Source organism: Anolis sagrei, chromosome 4 (assembly GCF_037176765.1).
Source record: "Anolis sagrei isolate rAnoSag1 chromosome 4, rAnoSag1.mat, whole genome shotgun sequence".
In the NCBI taxonomy this organism is placed as follows: Eukaryota; Metazoa; Chordata; class Lepidosauria; order Squamata; family Dactyloidae; genus Anolis; species Anolis sagrei.
Genome location: NC_090024.1, coordinates 219,373,009 through 219,386,505, shown reverse-complemented (window position 1 = coordinate 219,386,505; position 13,497 = coordinate 219,373,009). Strand labels below are relative to the sequence as shown.

The window sequence follows — 13,497 nt, the reverse complement described above, 5'->3', positions numbered from 1 at the left end:
TAACCCAATGTTTTTCATGGTGTAATTCCATCAGATACCGGTTGTCGTGACTAGTACCATGGCATCACGGGGTCAAAGGAAAGTGGTTTCATCTAGGAAAGCAGTGTAAGTGTATTCTGCTTGTGGAAGATCATAAGCTTAGGTGAAAATGTCAGAAGCAAAGTTGCTTATTCCTGTATTGTCACTATTTTTCCCTTCCCAAAAGGGCAGATCTGTTATTGGCAGAAGTCATGTTTGGCTGGAATCAATTCCTGATATCTCAGATTAAAATAGTTTCAGGAGTAGCTGTTGGAATTGACCACTAACTGCTAATCAGAGCAGACTTGTAGTTTTCAGGGTGATGAGCAGAGATCTGACTTAGTATGACAGCTTCCTATATTTAGGTGACATCTACTTACCAACAGAGTACAGTTTCTAAGAGCTGGACGTGAATAGAGCCACAAATGCAATGAAGGGAAAGCTATTGTAGTAGGGGTCTTCCAAGCTATTATCTTGTTAATTTGTTATTACTATTTTATTGTCTTCCTCACTCACTCCGTGGCTATCTTTGTGCTTTCCATATTGGCAAAAATACTGGCTCAATAAAATACAGAACCATCTTTCCTCTGAAAACAGATTATTCAATTGCTATTGATCTACCTTTTTTTTAATTGGAGAAAGGCAGCACCAACTTTTGATCAATTTTCTATAAGTGCTGAGAACAATGATAAAAAATAGACAAGTCACGCCCAATTTCTGGAGAAATTTTGGTCTGTTATTGCAAGTTGTAAGCTGAAATACTGATAGATATGCTATGATGTAAGCTTTTAAATGCAGGTTGTATTATCTTGTAGCAAAAAATGGATTCAGCTGTAAATTGAATCAATGTCACCTCTGATGAGTAGAAAAGGACTTTGCAAATTTATGCTGACATAGTATAAACAAAAGATATAATAATTACAACTCACTTGAGCTCAAATAAGAATGGAAAAATGGCCTCTTGTGAGTTATTACTAGGAATTTGCTGCCATCATGTGTCTATATCTAGGAATGACAAACTAATATGGGTGGTATTTGAAGGAAGTATGTGTTCATTTGGAACAGTGTTTAAAATGAAGTCTCCCAATATAGAACTGAACAATAAGGCATAGCCTCAGAACCACAGTAACTTCAATTGTCCCAAGGTGGCTTTGCCAATTCAGTCAGTCTTCCAAGAATTCCATAAAAGTTTATTGGAGGTAAAAACTGGTGACAAGCTTCTAACTTTTAAAAGTAAAAGACAAATTATTTAATATCGATATACAGTTGCCCCTCCAACTTTGCGTGATTCATTTTACTGGATTTGATTAATATGTTCATTGTAGAAATCTCTAGATTCTCTAGCATAGCGTTTCTCAACCTGGGGGTTGGGACCCCTGGAGGGGTCATGTGGGGGATATCAAAGGGGTTGCCAAAGATCATCAGAAAACACAGTATTTTCTGTTGGTCATGGGGGTTCTGTGTAGGAAGTTTGGTCCAATTCTATCCTTGGTGAGGTTCAGAATGCTCTTTGATTGCAGGTGAACTATAAAACCCAGCAACTACAACTCCTAAATGTCAAAGTCTATTTTTCCTAAACTCCACCAGTGTTCACATTTGGGCAAATTGAGTATTTGAGCCAAGTTTGGTCCAGATCCATCATTGTTTGAGTCCACAGTGCTGTTTGGATGTAGGTGAACTACAACTCCCAAACTCAAAGTCTATGTCCACCAAACCCGTCTAGTATTTTCTGTTAGTCATGGGAGTTCTGTGTGCCAAGTCTGGTTCAATTCCATTGTTGGTGGAGTTCAGAATGCTCTTTGATTGTAGGTTAACTATAAATCCCAGAAACTACAACTCCCAAATGACAAAATCAATCCCCCCAATCCCACCAGTATTCAAATTTGTGCATATTGGGTATTTGTGCCAAATTTGGTCCAGTGAATGAAAATCCATTCTACTTATCAAATATTTACATGATGATTCATAACTAGCAAAATGACAGTTATGAAGTAGCAAGAGAAAAAAAATGTTATGGTTGGAGGTCACCACAACATGAGGAACTGTATTGAGGAGTCATGACATTAGGAAGGTTGAGAACTGTCTGACCAACCTCTACCATAGAGATATGTTGGAGGACCTAGAGATTACTCGGGAGGTATTCTCTCTGGTTTCAAAAAACTAGTGCTTTTATTTGCAGTTTTTCTACTTAAGTAATCTGCCCTGATTTTCTGTTGTATGTCTCTCTTATACGTCATTTGTAGATGTGCAAGAAATCTGATGTGAAAATATGCTGAATGAGAGCTTGGCGTATAAAAACTATCTTAATGTGATCTACAGCAAAGCCTAGAGAAGACAATTATGCTGGGGAAAGTGGAAGGCAAAAGGAAGAGGGGCCGACCAAGGGCAAGATGGATGGATGGCATCCCTGAAGTGACTGGACTGACCTTGAAGGAGCTGGGGGTGGTGACGGACAACAGGAAGCTCTGGCGTGGGCTGGTCCATGAGGTCACGAAGAGTCGGAGACGACTGAACGAATGAACAACAACAATGTGATCTAGACTGCTTCATAAAGAGATGTACTACTATTACTATAAGCAATCACTCGTGGTGGAGTATGATTGTCTTCCAAGGGTAGTGTCTTGGTGGTGGGTCCACAAGGGACTGTGGAGACCTGTTCTGGATCTGCAGGATCTCTCACAATGAGAACATAGGTTTCCAGGTGGAAGGTGGTGCCAACAAGGGTTTGCTCAATGTGCCTTCCTCTTGGCATGTTTCTCCCTTTCACCCTCTATTCGCACCTTCTCAAAATCCAAAGCACTGTTGATAATAGGTTTATTTATCGTGTCAGGAACAAACCAAACAGTTGTATTGTATTTAAAAAAACAAACTCAAAGTTTGCAAATTTGGCATTCTAGGCATTCTCGATAATAGGTGACCTCTAGTTAGGAATGGTCGAGTGCCAGGGCTTCTCAGTTCTCTGTATTTATTTCACGTTCTTGTTCAGGTAGTTCCTTCAAGAAGGTGTAGCTTCCTTTTTCTTCCTTCAGTTGTCTCTTTCCTGCTCTCTGAGTCTCTTGGAGTACTGCTATATTAATGTTAAAATGCCTCTTCTCCCATGCAATAATAGCAGTCTTATGTTCAGGGTGTTCATTATTAGTGTTATCCAACAGTGTCTATATGTTCCACATTCCAAAATGTATTTGTCTCTTGACTGCAAGGTTGTGACTCTTCTGGCTGTGGCAGACCAGTCAGGGATAGAGAAAAGAGGCAGACTATGTTTAGAGCACCTTTTCCATCCATCTCCCTGTATGGGGTGAGTAGAGTAGATCCTAAATAAAGCTGCTCAGACGCGAATACAGCTGCCAAAATGCTCAACTTCTTCAGACCTTAAGTTAGAATGACTGTGTTTATATCCACCGTCCATGTGGAAGCCTAGGGGCTTCCGGATTTCACAATCTTGTCCCTGTTGCCACTTTCCAATTGCCTTGGGATTTTTACTGGTTTTAGTTTGTTTTGAAAGATGCCTGTGTGAAAATTTGTTTTATGTGTGCAAATTAATGCACAGCAATCAACACAGTCTTCACAGAGAGAAATGTTGATGTAACATCATGGTTAACACAACGGCTGGTGGCATCTCATCTGTTGCAGCCTTTGTCCACCTTCACAGACATTGTAATATGTACCATGTTATCATCCGCCTGCTCTGCCATTGAGGTCTTCAGATTGTTCTTCGTCTGGCTCCTCCCCTATGACCCTGCCGCCATGGGAGATCCCGCAGGGAGTACATGACTCCAAGAGCTTTGCTCATAGGTTTACCAGAGCATGCAAACCCCCTTACCATGACAAGGTGACAATCCAATGAGGGGGAAACAGATATATAACAGAGATTGTATCCAAAACATGTGCCGCTTGATTAATTGTTTTAATCAGTTCTTGTGGGTTTTTTCGGGCTATATGGCCATGTTCTAGAGGCATTTCTCCTGACGTTTCGCCTGCATCTATGGCAAGCATCTTCAGAGGTCTGCTGGAGCTGGGAAAAAAGGGGTTTATATATCTGTGGAAAGACCAGGGTGAGACAAAAGGCTTTTGTAAGTTGTTTTAATAATTCTTCTAGTTTTCCAATATTTTAATTGGTTATCCTGTTTTTCTGTCTCCCTTAAAAAAACCCCTAGGAAAAGATGAATTTAAAAACTGACATAAATATGTGTGGGATGAATAGAAACTTGGACTGTAGCCCAGACACAATAAGTGATTTGCACAACAATACATATGTGCTAGCTCGGAAGGAGAGTCGTAGTATTAAGTACTTAAAACAGAACTATTCAATGCAATTCATTCAGAATTTTCACATGCTGGTCGCATGCTGCCATTTTAAATGATGCTGGCAACACCTCTGCCTATATTACCTGTGCTTTTGCCCACCCACATCTCTATATGAGGTGAAACAAAAGAGGTGGGTTCTGGTGCAAAGGCTGCATACAGTAAAGGAGGAAAAGACTGTGATGGGAAGATGTGATGCTCCATTAGAGCAGAAGGGAAGCTGCTTGGCAGACCTTTCTCTCTGAAGTTTTCTCTCAGCATGACAAGCTGCATCTTGTCAAAAGCAATTTATCTCTTTATAATTATAGCTTTCCTGCTGCAATCCCTTCAGCACCTGTACGGTGTTCACAAAAGGAGGGCTAGAGATGCAGTCACGCCCCTGCAATAAATCAACTGTCTTCCTAGCACCCAACCATGTCCCAGACATGGGACAAAAACACAAGGCAAGCAAGACTGAACAAGTTCTTCACATTTAGATAATGTGATTAGGGGAATATGTAGGCATATTTGCCAACCCATCTTTGTTGGGCTGTGCTAGCATCACTTAGGAATCACTTGTAGCCAGTGGTAATTATAAAGAGGGAAAAGTTAGATACAATCCAGCAGAATTACATTCCTTGTTTTCAGTGTCCATATTGGATTAGGGCGCAGACTAGGCATGGGCAAACTTTGGCCCTTCAGGTGTTTTGGACTTCAACTCCCACAATTCCTAACAGCCAGTAGGCTGTTAGGAATTGTAGAAGTTGAAGTCCAAAACACCTGGAGGGCTGAAGCTTGCCCATGAGTAGTCCAGAATATGAGCATCCTTCAAAAAGAGAATGGCTTCCAAAGGAGAAGCTGTAACAGTCCAAGGTAGCAAAATCAATGAAGAGTCTAGTGACATTTTCAAAACTAACAGAGTTCTCAGGGAGCATATATCTAGCTTGATCACATACATTGTTACCCAAAATTTGGAGTATAAAATTCAGTGTATATGGTGGGGATGAGAATATAGCCAATTAGAGGAATTAAATGCAAAATCCATGTGAATATACTTTAAAGGGAGATGACCAATGTGAGATGATAGATGATTAATTAGGACTCTCCTCCTCAGACTGGGATTGTTGGAAGGTATGTGTAAACACAATTGCACATAGGTGGCACAACCCATTGAATAAATGGATTTCTCGTCTTCCTGCTTTTGTATTCTAGTAGAATAAAAATTTTCAGAAGAGCATTGTAGCAGAAATGGTAATATGAATATGATAGTGTACATTTTCAATATAGAGAGAATGTGGGAAGTATAAGCAATCCTGGCCAAGAAACCGAGAGAAATTAAAAAGAAAACACAAGTAGTTAATGGAGCATGGGTTCTTCCTGGAACGACATTTTTAGTTCGACAAGGCATTGTTCCATGAAGTTTTTGGAAAGGTTATTTTCCTTCCTGATAGCAAAAGGAATTGTGAAAACAGCAACTGTTGCATCTAGATACTGAAGTGAATATTCAGTACAAATATGCCTTTCTTAGTTAATAGGTTTAATTATATTTGGGAGGTGTTCTTTTAAAAGGTAACACTTTAGTGTCTATTCTCAAAGGGTAGTAACTCTTGGTGACTTTAAGAACAGCTGAATACAGTAGCACATTGTGTCCCCTGGGTACTCCAATCATGTAATATTTTTCCCTTACCATCTAGTTGTGAGACCATTTCCCCCAAATTGTAAACTAAAATCACAGTCATACTACAAAAGAAACAATATTATCCCCCTTTCAGTTAGAATTTAAATGATATGTAGTTAGTTATACCTTTGCAACTAACAAAAGTAACACATTAAATACATTGCATTATATGTAACGGGCTCATTCCAAGCTCTGATCTTTCTTTGATGGACATTGCAGACAACAGGCAATGTAAACACAAGCATTTCTCAGAGTAAAAACAAAGACTGGGATATTCCACCAAAAATGATCTCAGTTTTAAATACTGGGATTGAATTGGTCAGGTTTAAGGAACCTGAAATGTGAATTAAAGAAGACTATTTGTTTTAGCTGTTTTGTATACCTGCCAGCTGAGTGGCTTCCACAAAATCCTCAAAGGGGATCCCAATGATGATCTTCCACGCAAAATGATATTTTGGCCTCCACTGTTGGAGCCTAGGCAAGCTGGGCTCAAGTCCAAAAAGAGTGCGAATCCTATGTAAATAAAACAGGGTCTGGGTGAAAAAAGCGCATGACCACAGTGCCAATAATGGTCTTCATGCGCTTCCCCACCTGCGGCAGAGAGGGAGGTCTGGCTTAGAATAATTGAATCCAGGCACACAGAGTTTGTGCTCCCATAGATTCATTATAGCCATAATTGAGGTTATTTAAGATATTTGGAATACTGTGTTTTGTTAACCTGGTGACTGAAAATTGAATAATAAAAACCCGCTCCATTGTTTGCTGTCCAAGTGCCATTATTGTTCTTTGCAAGGGTAGATAGAACACCTTATACTATCGTAATTCCCACTGAATTATTTCTGAGTAAATATATATGGGCCTGCCATGGTAGAATTTCTCTTTCTGACATTAAACCATCACTGTGTATGTGAATTTCTCTTGGGGGTGTTTAAACATGCCATTTCTCTTGTCTTTCAGTTATGGTCAAAGAGACCCAACTGATTGGTTTTCTACCAGAATTTGGCTGGTGAATTGCAGCCAGCATGGTGATTGCTCTGGAATTATGAAAGTTGCAGCCAAATAACACCTGGAGGACCACATGCAGAAGACTCTTGTTTAAAGGTGTAGTGATTTGGATGTCTGCACTACAGAAGTCTCTTTCCCAACCCTAAAGACCGATGATTGTTAGCAGTGCCATTTACTTCAGTGTTTAGATAAGGATATACTCAAATAACTAACATAAAAAAACTGCAGTGGATGAGTATTTTCTGTAAGTTTGGCAAGTTTTTAATTTTTCAGAAGTGTAGTATGATTGTTCCTTGTGTGGCTGGCAAAGACCTTTGGGGTCTATAGTGATTGCAGGTTGGCTCACAACCTATCTACAATACTCCCCTCCCCAAACCCTTCACACACGTACATTGTGGTGGTTCAAGATCAGGAATAGTTCAAAACACTAATGCTAAAAACAGAGCCTTCTGAGTGTCATTCTATGCATCTTACCTTCCCAAAGGCAGAACTTAGAGAGGGAGAATTCATTTTTCTTCTTTTGCCAAGGTAGGTATTACCTGGTCAACTCCTTGTTTTCTCTTCCACCCAGCCTTTAAATAGCAATGAAACAAGGGCCTGATGGGTGTCAGGTTCAGATTTTAGATGTTGTATAGAAACCTAATAAATAGATCCCTGTGTGGCATCCAAAGAAATGCATGCACATATAACTGAACTATAGGTCATCAAGTCAACATATCTGAAAGCCAACATGGCATCGTGGTTTGAATGTTGGACCAAGAATCTGGGAAATATGGCTTAACATCCCCATTCAATGATTGAAATCCACTGGGTGTCCTTTGGCAAGCCACACATTCTCAGCCCCACAGGAAGACAATGACAAGTCTCCTCTGAATATCTTGCCAGGAAAACCATAAGATTGTGTTGACCTAAGTCAGAATACAGTCATAACAATATCTGCAATAATCTATGAGAGTTACATATCCATAAGCGCTAACTTACCATGTTGCACAAAGAAACCTGTCTCAATCGTGCATTGGCTGCTTCAATTTATTGGGAAGCAGCCACTGCAATAAATAGGGTTTTGTTCCTTTTTAGTTTTTTTTTCTTGTCAGGAGCGACTCAAGAAACTTTAAGTCGCTTCTAGTGTGAGACAATTGGCCATCTGCAAGGACATTGCCCAGGGGATGCCCAGATGTTTTTGATGTTTTACCATCCTTGTGGGAGGCTTCTCTTGTGTCCCCACATGGGGAGTTGGAGCTGACAGAGGGAGCTCATCCGCACTCTCCCCAGATTAGAATCTTTGACCTGTTGATTTTCAGTCCTGCCGGCACAAGGTTTTAACCCATTGCATCACTGGCAGCTCCCCTTTTTAGTTAAGGAAGCAACAGACTGCTATTTCAAAATGTTTCCCACAATTTCTAATGCAACATCCTTATCATAATTCCCTCTTCTGCTGGGGATTGCTTGCACAATCAGCAGATTCCCGATTGACAGGCTAACAGACTCTTGTGAATTGCTGTGGCTGCTTCATGGTAAGTGTGGATTAGGGGACTTTCACAGTCCCTATTAAACTAAGAGTCACGTATGGATTGTAAATACATCATAGTCAGTAGTGTGTAACTCTTGGTTATGCATTCTTAAATGCCATAAAGAATTCAGCCAATAACAACAACTTTCCAACCACCAATTTGGGTGAATCTGGCATAAACTCTGCCCTAGAAACCTAACCACAAACATGATCTTCATAGCAAATTCCTAAACAATTTGGGATTTGTGGTAAACTTCTGGGTGATAAGTTCTGCTATCGCATAAAGTGTATCAGGATGTTACAGTAACTTCAAGATTCCAGGCAAACCAACAATTTTATGATTGACAAGTTCTAAATGATTCGGTGTTGCTGTCTATCACTGACTTGGCCTTCAGCTGTCCCAGAATTGTGTGCGCCTCAAAGTCTTAATTCAATTTGTTCATCTCTTGGAAGCCTGACAGCTTTATATTTTTTCCAGTTTTCCATTTTCTCCCTTTGGTTTCCTGTCCTTGCCTTGCAGCCAAATGTATTTCTGTGTTTGACAGCAGTTCAGCTATGAATGTAGAGCCAGAAAAGTATGTTCTGTGCTGTCCCATTTTTGTGTCCTTACTCACCCATTCTTCTCAGTTCATTTTGGAATAAATAATGATACAGCTCAATGGCAAGCACGTCTATTGAAGTGCATGGAACGCAACCCTTTTCTGATACTGTAAGACTTTTATGCAGAGGAATAATAGAATCATAGAGATGAAAGAGACCTCGTGGGCCATCCAGTCCAACCCCCTGCCAAGTAGCAGGAAAATCGCATTCAAAGCATCCCTGACAGATGGCCAACCAGCCTGTTTAAAAGCCTCCAAAGGAGACTCCACCACACTCTGGTGCAGAGAGTTCCACTGCTGAACAGATGAATTAAAGGAATAAATATTGCAAGAACTTGTTACAATGAAGACCATTTTTGTAGCATCTATTTAGTAGCAAAAAAAGCCTAACAGATCTAGGATAGGGGAATAGCTGACTTTTCAGATGTGGTTGGATGCAATTCCCATGTCCTAGCCAGCATAACCAGCCAATATAAGATCATGAGAGTTTCAGTCCAACAGCCTCTGGATGATCACAGATTCTCAGTCCTTCAGCTAGCACTACTTCGGAGATACACGTTATTCTTTCCCATAATAGTGGTTGAAACAAATGGTAAAAAGGCTCTTGTGGCATATATGGTAAAATATGATGAATAAGAAACAAGACTAACAATAAGCTCCTTAGTTGGAATAGCTATGTAAGACACCATTGAAAGGGAATATGAACACAAAGGTGCTATTGCACTTATGACTTGCTTGTGGGCCTTTCAGATGTCTTCTCTGGGAACATAATGTTGGCCCGGCTAGGTCTTAGGATAAATTCAGGTCTTTCAATTTAGTGCAGCCCATAAACTCTATACTGTATGGCTTCCCTATATCCACACGAAGTCCAGGAATGTCTCTCTTGCTGATATGCAAAATTGCGATCACTATTGAAATGAAAGACTTTTGCTTGAAGAATACCATAGACCAGACCTGCACAATCGATGGCTTTCCACGTGTTTGGGGCTCCAAGAAGCCCTAGTCAGCTTGTCCAACTGTCAGGAATTCTGGGAGCTGAAGACCAAAACATTTAGAGAGCAACAGGTTGTGCTGACTTGCCATAGAGTCACATTGGAAGGCCATATTTTATTGGAAGCTGACAGATTAAAACGCAGTTATAGATCCCATGGATATGGGGATCATACTGAACTATGTGGAAGGAGTGAATCTGCAACCTATTTTTAATTACTGCAGCACTATAATGAGTACAATGCATCCATTATTATTATTATTATTATTATTATTATTATTATTATTATTATTATGCGAAATTACTGAAGATACAAGAACCATTCGGAATTTGCACCATGCAGCTCTAAATACTTCCAGGAGTCATCAATTTGCGGTCATTTTAAGGAAACTATTGGTTATATGTAAGGAAATGTTTAGGGCATTCAAGACAACAAGTTTCATCCATGTCAAAATATATACAGTTCAGCCCTAAAATTGTAAACATAGTTTTATTGCCATTCAGTCACCACAGGGTAATTCCTCTTCCCAATCATGAGAAAACAAGATGACAGCCTATGCAGATACATGTGAAGCTCACATGTCATGGTTTTCCAAAACTTGGTGTCGTTCTTACATCAACGGTCCCAAATGTGCTCATTTCAAATGGACATGATAAAGACTGTTCTCCAGATTTTACTTGGAGAAAAGAACTATTAAATTAGAATGGGCTGAATCCATCCAACCCAGCAGATACAAACACAGGTATGAGCTTAATATCAGAGTAATAGGATTAGTTCATAAATTAAAAAAATACAAAAAATCATCTATTTCAATCTGCCCATCCCCCACTTTTCCTCAGAAACTCATCTGAATTCATAAAACTGTCCATCAAATATGTCTAGAAGCTCGACGTCATGTCTTCCCACCCAATTCCCATTTATTAAAGCAAGGAAAAAAAATAACCCTAATGAATAAAACCATGACTGGTCTTCTGTATGCCTGGAAGTAATTTACATGGCAAAAGTCCCGTATCAGTTCTGAGCATCCAGTTATTAGGTCATTTAAAGGTTTATCCTCCTTTCAGAGAGAAAGGAACTTGGTACACTGTGTTCCTGGTGCAGATCTTGTAAATGCTTTCCTAGACATTTGCTCCACCTTAGGAAAAGGACTGCATAAAATGCCAAAATAGACAGTGTCTTCAGGGGTGATCCAAAGCCCACTGCAGAGAACTGTTTGGACTTGCTACAAGTATTCCAGCTCCAGTGCGTGGCGCAGAGCTTCGAGGTCGGCATGGCAGGAGATCCTCCAGAAAGGCATGTTGTGCTAGAAGTAAGACAAAAAGATTCAATAGACGTTTCCAAATCCTCATCCACAAAGTGAACTAGTGTGGATGTGGCTAATTCTTTCATGCAGAATTGCAAAATAATTTCAGAAACCGACACAGAACTTAATCCAACAACATAGTGTAGATGCTACCTTGAGCCTATATCCTCCACCTGACTTAGTGTAATGTCCTTGAAATTGCTCCACATGCTGTTTTTGTTTGGCTCAAATAACCCTCAGTTGGGGTGATTCCAACATAAATACAGCAGAGTACTAGAAGTAAACTTCATAACCAGTGGAAACTTATGTGTGGTGAAACTGGGATAAGCTTCTATCGTTAGGATGGATCAGGATTGCAAAGTCAGAACTTTAGGTTCAAAAATATTTATTGAAGTAAAAGAAATACATTCTTGATAGAAAAGGTCTTAGAGCTAACTAGCCTACTAAATAATATCATCTTATAAAGAGGTAAAGGGTAAAAAGTCCACACAGCTACATTTTGCCTAGAGAGAGACAAAATGCGAATCCTCATAGGTAGAAAGAAAAACAGAAGAATGGAAAATGGCAAATGGCCACATAGTCAACCCAGGCAATAAAAATACCTTCAAAAAGGAAAACAGACATTGCCTGGATCAATACAGTTAAATCCAAGCCAGATGGACATTTCTCCTCCATATTTGCATCCTCCTTTGTCACAGTCAGGAACTTGAACCCAATAATATACTATCACATTGATATAAGGGTAAAAATCAATTTTGTTGTTGTTTTCCCATCTACATGGTTTCCAGGAATACTAATGTATCAGATGGAGTGGAGAGCAGTTTTCCTTTACTAAAGGGATTATGCTAATGTGTAGCTTGGACACACTGGCTGAGATACGTAGCACAGTGTAGTGTAATAGGTCTATGTCCCCTCCTGTCCTTTAGAAGAAAAGTGAAGAAAAGAGAAGAGAAGAAAGAGAAGAAAAGTGAAGAAAAGAGAAGAGAAAAAAGAGAAGAAAAGTGAAGACTTGGCTTTGGGTCCAGGCATTCGATTAGTGGACAGCGGCAACTGGAAAGAAGACTTAGGATATCGCGACATTGAATTAACCCAGACTGGATTTGGCTTAACTGGCGTGTTTAATCTGTTGTTTTAATGAATTGTTTTTAATGTTTTAATGTACTTGTTGATTATTTATATGATGATAGCATCGTACGGTGCTTATCTGAGTCCCCCCTCGGGGGGGAGAAGGGCGGGGTAAATAATAATAATAATAATAATAATAATAATAATAATACATGTTGAACTATTCTACACTTGTCTTTTCAAGACTCCAAACTCCTAGTTTACTCAGTACAGACACATAATAGAAATTGCTTTGTGCAAGTTGTGCTTCACACACAATTTTGCCCTCTAACATTAGAAATGCTGCTGTCTCTCTCCCTGTAGCTACTGCTGTCTTCTGTTGCCTGAGTCCATAATCTCTCTATCTTTAAGGTTAGGGCTCACCCTGATTTGTGTGATTAAAGTTACATAAAAATGGATCCAGCGTGAAGTGCTCCCACCTAAAGGATAGTGTCAGCCCCATTCTGCACTCCTTCTTCTTCTCTGTTTCCCACATGGTCTCACTTCCCCCATTGAATGTTCTGTTTTTCTTTCTCTAAAGAGAGGAAAAGTTGGCAGCTCAGCCACGCCTGCTGCTCAGCGCCCATCAATTTATCACTCCTCCGACAGGTGAAGAGAAATGACCCACTCAGGCCGAGATATCATCAGTGCTGCCGGTGAAGCAGTGAAAGGCGCCCTGTCCTCCCCATGGGTTTAAAAAGCTCAGGTGTGTAGTCACCCGTGCTAATGATCATCATCAATCAAAGGCCCTGACAGCTCCAGCTAAGAATGTGTGCCCGTTAATGGGAAAAGAGGCTTAAAGCAGGAGACACTGGCAAAAGGGGGCCTCTTGGAGCACAGTTGGTAAAAGACATTGCTGAACCCTACTGTTAGGAAGCCCAGCGGCCTTTGAGGCACTCATGCGCACTGACCCCATTCACTTTGAAGTCCATAGGAGCCCCACCTAGGGCTCCACACTGTTATCACTACTTCACTTTCTTGAAGTTCATAGGAGTCCCATCTGGGCC

The 13,497-nt window shown here is 40.2% G+C and overlaps 1 protein-coding gene across 4 annotated transcripts in view; it reads right to left on the bottom strand.

Moving 5' to 3' along the window:
- Positions 1-10,553: 10,553 nt before the first annotated feature.
- The window catches only part of EYA2 (EYA transcriptional coactivator and phosphatase 2), a 177,715-nt gene continuing 174,771 nt past the window's right edge, over positions 10,554-13,497 (bottom strand). For all 4 annotated transcript variants that reach the window (XM_060772168.2, XM_060772170.2, XM_060772169.2 and 1 more), the window contains exon 16: positions 10,554-11,386. In XM_060772168.2, the coding sequence (XP_060628151.2) occupies positions 11,306-11,386 (81 nt within the window). In that variant the 3' untranslated portion in view covers positions 10,554-11,305. The remainder of the gene's footprint in view (positions 11,387-13,497) is intronic.